The 11,424-nt window shown below is 37.3% G+C and overlaps 1 protein-coding gene across 3 annotated transcripts in view; it reads right to left on the bottom strand.

Moving 5' to 3' along the window:
• Positions 1-759: 759 nt before the first annotated feature.
• Positions 760-11,424, bottom strand: part of ORC5 (origin recognition complex subunit 5) — an 81,981-nt gene continuing 71,316 nt past the window's right edge. The window contains exons 13-14 of one of the 3 annotated variants that reach the window (XM_047849609.1): positions 10,603-10,715; positions 760-1,544 (exon numbers count right to left, since the gene is read on the bottom strand). In XM_047849609.1, the coding sequence (XP_047705565.1) occupies positions 1,499-1,544; positions 10,603-10,715 (159 nt within the window). In that variant the 3' untranslated portion in view covers positions 760-1,498. Of the gene's footprint in view, positions 1,545-10,602; positions 10,716-11,424 lie in introns of those variants that run through there. The other 2 variants (XM_047849610.1, XM_047849611.1) reach the window with 2 other exon arrangements.

The raw sequence follows: 11,424 nt of genomic DNA, 5'->3' as shown, positions 1-11,424 counted from the left end.
AGGCAAGGTGCTGCGGGACAGGTGGCCAGCAGTGAGGAGGAGGCAGAGTCACTTACATTTCTCTAAGTGTATTCTGCCTCCTTTCCGTCCTTCACGGCAGTTCCCTATTTGATAATCTCTTCTCCCTCTGACATTCCAGAATTCTTCCCTCGAAATGCAGATTGGGCCCAGCCTATCCAAGAAGACTGTATTGCAGGCCTGCCACTTTACAGTAAACTATGAGGGGCTGAAAACTCCCACCACTGCTCCTCCTTGAATCAGCTACCCAAGCTGATTTCTACTTCAATGATACCTGGATTTCTTTGTGCAGGAAACCTACGCCTGAAGTTGCAATGCACATGGCTCTCCCCTGGTCCTGGTTTCTCCAAACATCTTCCGCAACACAAAATTTCACCACCTTCTGTGGGAAATCTCAGGTAAGGTGGATGTTATCCTTTGGGAGGCAAACAGGAAGTCCATTCCTTCTCTCCCTCTTATTACCTCCAAACAAATGCAAGAACAGAACTGCTTGCGTTCTTTGATCCAGAAAGTGGCAGGCAGTAACCACATGAAGAGGTTTCCTATCTGGCAGTGACTATTTTGAGAATTTTTCTTCAAAAAAGGAAGGAAAGAATAAAATGCCCTTGAAATGTAAACTGGGCTCTGTAATCAAGCACTTTAAATCTGCTCAGAACAATTTTCAAGTATTCAACTGCTAATAGAAAGCTTCTTCAAAATATGAACCGACAAAAAAATCAGACCCAAGGTTCATAACTGATATAACAGGAAAAACTTTTATTGTGGAACTCTTAAAGTCCAGTAATTTAAGAAAGAAAACACGGATTAAAAAGCTAGGTTGGGTGATTAATTGCAAGAGTGACCAGAAAAACCCCACACAAGCAGACTGCAGTTATCAAGCAGGCTTGGGGATGGAAAGTTGGCCTATATCTGATCAAACTACCTTGGGCCTTTTAAGAAAATCAGGGTGAAGGCTAAGCATATACAAGCTTGGATTAAAAAAAAAAAAACCTTCTATTTATTATATTTTGCAACTATGATCTTTTAAAACGGTGGCCTTAGGAAAATCTGCTTTGGCAAGCAACTGCAGAGGCTCCTGTGGAGAGGAAGTGAAAAGACTGGGCTTATATACAAGGGCTGCTGGCACGTTCAAAGCGCAGGGGATAGTTCACAGAGCAAAATGTAGTCCTAAGTAAATGGGTTTCAGGCAATTTCAGTGTTAAGATAACATCATTAAGAGTAGAACAGATTGTGCTCAAACCCTGCTGTTTATAATTAACACGTTGCTTCCAAATACTCCAGGGTCCCTGGTAAATAGTCTTCTGCTCACATCCACCCAGACCAATCAGAGTATTTTCATCAGATTCCATGCTGGGCCAGCACCTGTCTGGACAAATCCAATAGAGCCAAAGAACTCCTCTCCCTGGCCAGCTAAGTAGTTGGATGAACACAGCTTGGCTTAGTCATTGTCACAGTGTCCATATGGCTTTGAAGCTTGTTTTCACAAGAAATCATACAAGTATTTTATTATGTCAAAGTTCACCGTCCTATAAACAAAAATAGATAATATATGTTAGTATCCTCACCCCCTAGACTGCTCAGCTTTGTTATGTACGATTCTGGAAAGCACATGCAAAATTATTCACAACTAACGCTAACCAATCCTATAGGGCTATGAAAAGCACCACGATAGGAATGGTATTCATTTTATAAAACGTCACTAGGAACGAGGTTTCTTTAAAAACTTTCCTTTCTGCACCCCCCCCCCCCCACCACCCCGACCCATACATAAAGTTTGCTTTTCTGGAAAAAAAAAAAAAAGGAAACAAAGTTAGAACTATCCAACATTCTTTATTTCAATTATCCTACAGAAAGTTTCGATTTCATTTGAAAGCTATCTTCTTTTTGTCTAAAAACCAGAATAAAGTAATTAGAGATGCAAAAGTATTTAAATCTTCTCTGCTTCTGAACACTGTTTATCTTCCAAAACACCTGTTTTATCATTACATAATGCATAGCTGATCTGTCCTCATTTGTAGTTTTCATTCTTTTCAGTCTTTCAACACTGGGTGACCTGCGTGCGTATTGTAACTAAATCTGTATGATCCAAGAATATGGTACAACAAACAGACGATGTGAATGTATATTTTTGTACTCTGATGGCAGGCAGAATAAAATAGCAGAGGGACAGAGACATATAATTATTTTCCTTTCTCCAAACTCATTCTTCACCATAAATATTCAGACTTGGAGGTTTATTATTTGAATAAATGGTCAAAATAATTAGATATAATGATCTAGCAATAAATATAAAATTAAAGCTTTAAAGTATTCAATTCTGCAAAAATAATCATCCATGTGAGAACAGCCTTTTAAAGATTCAGTAATTACATGCTCTTATTTATTAAACCATCATCAATTAATGTTTTTGTCTATCATTTTGTAATACACTTTCTAAAAAAGTTTCTAAGCAAATGACTGACATATCAAATGTTGTTTGAAATTTGGAATGGGGAACTGCGAATGCTGCTTATGAAAACACATTTAAAAATAGCTCAAATGAGACGCTATGGCTATTGTGGCACCTAATGTAGGACCAAAGAATACCTTAATTGTTTCATTACAATAGTTCCTTTGAAGAATACTAAACCTTTCCAAATGGTATAAAAACAATGCCAGGACAATCCTATTATCATTAACAGTAATTAAACAACTAAAAGTAGCTACTAAAATTTAAAAAAAATCTCAGGCATAAAGACACAAATTGTATGGATATTATATCATACTCTATATTATTTTTATGTTTTTCTTCTGCTCAATTCCAGGACTTCCCAAATTTACTGGCAACAGCGTAACGCTAACCTTTTTTTTTTGCCCCCAAATGACAAAAAGTACAAACTTCCAGTTGGACAAAACTGTCAAAAAATATATATAAATCATGCTGGTCGAAAATCAGATCCTTTTTAGAGGATCTTAGAAGGAAACAGATATAAAAGGCTATTTCAAACCATAGGCAAAAAGGGAAGGGGAACTGTTCATTTCTCCAGGCATCTATCCCCACAGTAACTTTGAGTCTTAATGTTACAAACCTAAAGTGACAAGGTAAAGTGGATTTAATGTTAAGTTTTATTGTTTTGGGCTTTTGGGTTTTTTGACATTGAGTGGGAAACGAAATTTAGAAGAAGCCAAGATTAAAACATTTAAAATTTAAAACTACAGGATTAGAGGGTATTATGTGATAAAATATGGGACTGTCATACAAAACAACCAATATGAAGACATACCTACAAACACTAAGAGGGAAAAGGAGGACAGAATTGCAACTCAGCACTGACCACTCAGGACAAGCATCTGTATAATGGACTAGGACCAGAAGAAAATGCAAACAAATGAAATACGGTGATTCGTTAGTGGCAGGACTCCTTTATTTTACTCAATCTAGTTGTATAACTTTAGCATAATTTGTGGAAAAGTTTTCTTTGCTAGAATGAATGGACAGACTTAAAAACACTACACTACCTGACTGTATCCATTTATAAAAGCTTCACTACAGCCCATTTCTTTGCTTTGTCACTGGGAAGTACTCAAGCAAACTGAATGACACCCTTAAGGTTTTTGGACTTTTTCAAGGCAGTAAATTACTCAGGAATTGAATCTATAAGATCATTCCTTTAAGACACATTTACTGAGCCTGGTGGCTCAGTCAGTTAATTCACTTGATTTCGATTTGACTCTTGATTTCGACTCAGGTCATGATCTCACAGTTGATGAGATCGTGTCCCACATCGGGCTCTGCGCTGACAGTGCGAGCCTACTTGGGATTCTCTGTCTCCTCTCTCCCTGCCCCTCCCTTGCTCACACTCTCTCAAAATAAACATTTAAAAAAATGTTTAGTCTTAGAAGGAAAAAGAAACACTGAACGCCCAAGATGTATAAATGTCTTTCTCCATCATCTCTCCATCCTCCAATGTAAACAGGTGACTTGGTTACTGACCCCACATACCTTATTGTAGTGGCAGAATTTGAAAGAATAACTACAAGGACATCAAAACTTATGTCACACGTTCCAAAGATTACAGGACTTGGAAACACAATTTGCTGTAAAGAATGCTTTAACTTACGAAGAGTGTTATGTACTTTATACATACTTTCTCTGGCTTTTCATGGCTTCAGATGCCATGAAATTTATATAAATCAAATTCATATAAATATGATTTTAAGATTTTGGATAGTTTTTGTACAGGTACAAGAGATACTTGCTCTTTTTTTATTTTTTAAGTGTTTATTTATTTTTTGAGAGAGAGAGAGAGAGTAAACAGGGGAGGGGCAAAGAGAGGGGCTCAAACTCACCAACTATGAGATCATGACCTGAACTGCAGTCAAACGCTCAACCAACTGAGCCACCCAGGCACCCCAGAAATGAATTATTTTCTAAAGTAAGCATACAGAAAAAAATAGGATAAACATAAATAATATGTTTATGACAATATGTTAGTGACAATTTGCCTAGGGGCAATCAGTTCCTTTTTTTCCAAGTTTTTATTTAAATTCCAGTTAGTTAACATAGAGTATAATATTAGTTTCCGGTGATTCAACACTTATACACAACACTCAGTGCTCAACACAAGTGCCCTCCTTAATCCCCATCGCTATTTCTCCCATCTCTTCCACCTTCTCCCCTTTGGTACCCATCAGTTTGTTTTCTATGGTTAAGAGCCTGTTTCTTAGTTGTCCTCTTTTTTTTCTAGGAGTATTAATTCTTAAATCAGAATTCAGAATATTCTAATACAAGTTAGTTAAATGGCATATGTCTAAAGATTTAATTTTCCCTTTATCCTTTTATTTCACTTTGTTGATTCTTTTACTACCCTGAAATATGTTTTTTTCTCATGGGATGCTATTTTATTTCCTTTTACTTTTGTGGGCAGTTTGATTTTTTAGTTTGGTTCTTCTGATAACTTGCAACCAGACAACTTTAAGTTTCAATCTTGTTATCTTGTATTGTCTTCCCAAGGACTATGTAAGAAAGAAACTTAAAACTACCATTCACACTAAGAACATCCTAAGGACAATAATTAATAAGCTTCTCATCAGCTGTCTTTGCCCATATACTACCTCCATATTTTGTACTTCTTTAAAGCCTCCAACTGCTTCTCTGTCCAAACTTTCTCACTGTTCCTTGGTCAATAAAGTTCTCTATGTCTTCTGTCTCTCCCATGTATGTTTTTTCTCTTCTGGGTTTAAATCTGGCTCCCCCTGAAGGACCTTGCCTCTTCTTCAGTTCTTTCCAATGTCCTGTTCGGTGGGGTTGGTGTCCTGGTACCAAAAGCTCTGCTCCTCTGAGACTCAGATCATTCCACTCACCACCTTGTATCGCCCTGCCACTATCTCTTAGTCACTGAAAACTATAGCACCCAGTTCAGTCCTCCTCTCCATCCCAAGATCTGTATCAGCCTTAGTGACTTCACGGCACACCTGTCTTACTTACCTTCAATGGCATTTTCTTTTTTAAAAAAAAACATTTTTTAATATCTGTTTTATTTTTGAGAGAGACAGAACGCGATCTGGGGAGGGGCAGAGAGAGAGGGAGACACAGAATCCAAAGCAAGGTCCAGGCTCTGAGTGGTCAGCACAGAGTCCAATGCAGGGTTCGAACTCAGGAACTGTGAGATCATGACCTGAGCCAAGTTGGACACTGAATCGACTGAGCCACCCAGGCACCCCAATGACATTCTTTTCTACTCTTATGATCACACTCAGAAATATTCCACCTCTAAAAACATAAATTCAGGCATTCTATCCTCTGATCCCCAGGCTCTTTCTTTAAGCTATCTGGAACACCTTGAAACAGGTCACAAGCCCCTTCACTTTCTCCTGATCTACAAATACTTCATGAGTCTTACATTCTAGGCACTGAACTACTGGCCCTCTACTGGCTTCACTTCCTTCCTTCCCTTCCTAGCTCAGACTCCATGGTTATTTTACTTTAAGTACTCACTTGCTAGCATCCACCAAATTCACCTGGCAAAACCCCAATCCTCTGTGATTTCAATAATGTCCCTTTGCTGTCCCAGTACCAGAGACATATGGAATGCTACTGGAGAGGATCACAAGTTTCACAGACTGGTACCACTGTAAATTCAAGGTCAGGAACCTTAAATAGGCCCTCGATACTCCCAGCAAGTTGTTTTTCCTGGTAGCACTTTCTTCCATTCCCCACAGCAGTTATTTCAAATACCCATGTTCCTCTCAGACTGCTATTACTTCTGTCCTTGGTCTCAAATTTGCCTCCTTCTTTACAGGCAAAAAAGATGACACAAGAATACCCTCAACTTCTTGCCACCAAATTCCAAACTCAGCTCCATCTGAATCCACTTTTTCTTCATGTTATAACGCAAGAAGAGTTCCCTCATCCAGCTCATCCAGAGCTATTTCTTTCAACTCGTTTCTAAATGCCATGTTGATAAACCATTTCAAGGACTTGAGGCTTTAATCTCTGTCTCTCGTATCATTGATTCTCCTCTATTACCCCTTTACCATAAGCATTTAAATATATTCAAATATTTAAATAATAATACCCCTCTCACAACTTCACAACCCCTTTAGTAGATAAAAATCCTCTCTAACAAAAAAACAAAAAACAAACAAAAATAAACTGGAATACAGGCTAATGAGGATAGGTTGTATCTGTTATACTTGTTGCTATATCCCCCAAAGCCTAGCACAGTGATTATAATGGGCAACATAATAAATGTTAAATGAACAAATGAATTAAAAGCATTCTATTTGCTGCATCAATTTTCTTCTAAATACTATAATCTCTGACTTCTAACCCACTGTAGTCCTGTAAGTGTTCCCAATAAAGTTACAAATGACTGTTTTATCATTAAAACAGATGTTTGATTTCCTGGCAGCAATTGCCAGTTTTGACCATTACTCTCTTCCTTTAGGTTTTCCTACTTTTCTTGTGTATATAACTCCATACATAATGGAGTTATATACTCCATATATAATGGATACTTAAGCCTGTATCAAGAGTACTTTTATGTTTTTACCAAACTTCAAAAGTATGATTTTTAATAACTGCACAGTACTTTTCAAAAATAAGAACATACAATAAATTAGCAATCCATTCTCTTGTTTTGAACATTTAGGTTGTGTCTTCTGATCTAATAATTCATTCTCTACCACAGGTGTCAGCAACAGACACACCTACCTCTTCTTTGGTAACTATCCTTGCGATCTCTTATCTCCACCATACCTCAGTTTGGAATGAAACGGTCTCTTTAGCCCCCTTCTTGTTGCTTCCCCCAAACACAAGCCCACAATGGTTCCTTTTCATCAGAAGTTTTACTGCTAATCATTATAGGAAAATATGTACTATTTATATATTCCGCACATACTAACTTTAAAGCATCGTGTTTAAGTTTGAGGTAAGGCAGCGATTGACATACAGTCTCTGCTTTGAGCTTTGTGGACTTATATGGTAGAAAGAAAGATAAAATCTAATTATTGAATTAATTACTTAATTAAAACTATGATAAGTAACAGAAGAAAAGAATGAGACCAGTTTACCTGTATAGTGTGATGGGGGGGGCGGGGATGATGGTGGTTTAAGAACACTTTTCATTTAAAATGACATTAAAGGTTAAGCTGCAGTTAGCTAGATAAAGGAGTGGAGGAGTTGGAAAGTGCTACATTTGCAAAGATGGGAAGCAGAATGGTGAATATGAAGAATTAAAAAAAAGCCAGCTGGGTTAAAGTGCAAATACCAAGAGCAGTGTTTGTACTAGATGTGGCCTGGGCAACAAAGTGATGTGGCAGGGGCCAGATCACTTGGGGTCTTGTAGGATACTTTAAAGATTCCTGGTTTTTTTTTTTTATCCTAAGAGTCATGGGAAATTGTTGGAAGACTTTTTTTTTTTAAGTATAATTGATGTACTGTTATATTAGTTTCAGGAGTACGAGACATATTGATTCAATAATTCTATATGTGACTCAGTGCTCACACAAGTGAGGTCACCATCCGTCACCAAACATTACTGCCATCTTATTGACTATATTTCCTGTTATTTTTCATCTCCATGAATTATTTACTTTGTAACTAGAAGCTTTTACTTCTTCATCCCATTCCCACTTCCCCTCTGGCCACCACCTATTTGTTGTCTGTATTTAAGAGTTTGTTTTTTAGGGATGCCTGGGTGGCTCAGTTGGTTAAGCGTCTGACTTGGGCTCAGGTCTTGATCTCGCAGTTTGTAGGTTCAAGCCCCACATTGGGTTCTGTACTGATAGCTTGGAGCCTGGAGCCTGCTTTGGATTCTGTATCTCCCTCTCTCTCTGCCCTTCCCCCATTTGCAATCTGTCTCTCTCTCTCTCAAAAATAAACATTAAAAAAATTTGTTTAAAGTGTTTCTTTTTTAGATTCCACACATAAATAAAATTATATGGTATTTGTCTTTCTCTGCCTAACTTATTTCACTTAGCATTATACTCTCTAGATCCATCCATGTTATTGCAAATGGCAAGAACTCGTCTTTTTTTATGACTGAGTAATATCACATTGCATATATGTACCACATCTTTATCCATTCATCTATTGATGGACACTTGGGCTGCCTCCATACCCTGGCTTTTGAAAATAATGCTGCAATAAGCATAGTGGTGCATATATCTTTTCTAATTAGATTTTTTCATAAGGAATTAATATCCAAAATATATAAAGAACTTACATCATTCAACACCAAAAAAATATCCAATCCAATTAAAAAGTAGGCAGAGGATTAAAAGGAATTTTTCTAGAAAGATTAAAAGAGATTTAAAAATGAGTAGAGGATCTGAACACTTTTCCAAAGAAGACATGTAGATGGCCAACAGACATGTGAAAAGATGCTCAACTAATCATCAGAGAAATGCAAATCAAAACCACAATGAGGTATCACCTCACACTGGTCAGAATGGCTAGTATCAAAAATACAAGAAGTAACAAGTGTTGGCAAGGATTTGGAGAAAAGGGAATCCTCAAACATTGTTGGTAGGAAGGTAAATTGGTGCGGCCACTATGGAAAACAGTACAGGGGTTCCTCAAAAAATTAAAAATAGAAATGCTATATGATCCACTAATTGCACTATGCAGTATTTATCCAAAGAAAACAAAAACACTAATTCAAAAAGATACGTTGAAGACTTTTAAGTAGGAGGATGACATTATATTTTTATAAGATCATTCTGGCTATAGTGTGGACAACAAATTCTAAGGGGATAAGAGTAGACAGAAGACCAATTTGGAGGCTACTAGAGAAAAGATGATGGTGGCTTGGTCTAGAGAGGTAACAAATAATATACGTGAATGAATCTGAGATATATAGGAGGGACTTGGTAATCAATAGGACTAATGCTTGGATGCTGGGAGTGTGGGAGAGAGTAAAGTCAAGAATGACTCCTAGGTCTCAGGCCAGCACCATGTGGCAGACTACAGTGCTAACCACTGAAATAGGGAATCCTGGAGGAGAGCTGGAACATTCCTTTTTGTTGGTAGGCAGAAGTAGAGGTTAGAATTCCTGAGTTCAGTTTTGGAAATATATTGATAGAGCTGAGAAACATCCAATAAAGGTCAAGAATATCAGAAAAAAAGGTCTGGCCTTTAAAAACTGGGGAGTTATTAATATGGAGATGGTTAAGTCATGGGTATAGCTAAATTTGCTTAAGGAAGAAGTACAATATGAAAAGAGAAAAGAGCCTAGCCTCAAGGACCAGCTAGATTTAAAGGTCAGGTGGAAAGGAAAAACTGGCAAAAAAGCCTTAGAAAGCACAACCAAAGAATAAAGAGGAAAACCAGAAGACTGGAATCATGGGCTCTAAGAAAACAGAGTTTTAAAAAAGAGAGTGGTCCACAGCGTTAGATGCCCCTGAGAAGCTCTGGTTTTGACAGACATACTTTCTTCCCTAGAACTTCTAAAATTCTAGAAGTACTCATAATTAGTTTCATCCATTTGTACATGAAAGGCTGTGAAATACTTGAGACGGTTACCAAATCTTTCCTAAGGCTTTTCTCTCATCCCTTAGGGATGAGACATGGTGTCTCACTCCACCACTCTCATCCTGCCCTCTCCCCGCAACACCGGCACCTCCCACTTGTCAAAGCCCCTCTTAAAACGCCAAGCACAGGACAGCACAACAGATTTGTTCTGCCTATGGCAATGCACAGGAGACCTATCACCTCCCTTGAATGAGACACCAGCTAAAATGCTCAGGACTTAAGCCAGGTCTCTCCCACCCTGTTTTAGTACATTTGAGGTTTTTTTGGAGTCAATTGTCCATTAAATCCTACATTGCTGCTATGGGACCATTATTCCAGTCTGGTAAGGTCTCTCAGAATCTTCCTTTTTGCCATCTAATATATTAGCTAATTTTCCCAATTTTGTGTCATTTGTAAATTTGATAAGAGGGTTCATCGTACAGTGAAACTTTTTCATTCTTGGCACTTAAATGATCTTCTCTTGCTTAAATGACTAATGACATTACATTAGGAAGAACATTAATTTTTATATTTAGTGTATCATTTACATAATTCAAGACATTTTACATTAATGATGATTCTATGCTTACCTAGCAATAGCTCTGATGAAATCTAGAGATACAGTGCATTTGTATTTTGGTCCATCAAGCTGATCGTCGTGACCAACCAGGGTTAATAGCTGAAGGGTCACTAGAGAGGTAATCTAAAAATAAGAAAACATTTTTATGAGATGTTTTAATGGGATTACATGATGACCTCATTTCTAAAACATTTTACAGCTCCTGTGGTAAAGATATATAACTGAATTCATAAGAAAATCTGCAAAGAATATAACTTTGAATTTGTATACAGATATTTGTACATATACTTAAAGTCCTGGTTAAACTAACAAGAAGCTTTAAGGATTCCATTAGAGACAGCTTTGTTTCATTAATGACTCACACAATTGCTAACCTTTAAAATATACTAATAAAGCACATTCTTTCTCTACTCGGAATTTTATGGGGTTTCTATCTTAATATCTCAGAATATCAAATCTGTACTGCCTTGAGAATTGAGCAGTTACAATATGGATGTGGGCCTTTTTTAGAGTGCGGTAGCTGGTTAAATGAGAGATAAATACATCCTTCAGGCCTAGGCTTAGTCTTACTTTAAAACTGATCACGAATTGGGTAGTCAGAAAAATACCAGAAGGATTAGTGCTGGTGGAAACAAAAATGCGTTCTGACAGGTCAAATCAAAATATAAGACAATGTCACATTTGTAAGGCCAACAAAAGTATTAAGTATGATAAAATCCAAAAAAGAAAGCTGATTCAAGAGGTGAAATTCTTTGAGCAGCCCATTCTCTTCTCCCTATTTCTTCTCCTCATCTCCTGGACAATAGGAGAAGAGATCAGCAATGGCAACAAG

The sequence above is a fragment of the Prionailurus viverrinus genome, chromosome A2, assembly GCF_022837055.1.
Source record: "Prionailurus viverrinus isolate Anna chromosome A2, UM_Priviv_1.0, whole genome shotgun sequence".
In the NCBI taxonomy this organism is placed as follows: domain Eukaryota; kingdom Metazoa; phylum Chordata; class Mammalia; order Carnivora; family Felidae; genus Prionailurus; species Prionailurus viverrinus.
Note: the sequence above shows the minus strand (reverse complement) of the source record. Positions and strands in the feature narration are given on the sequence as shown.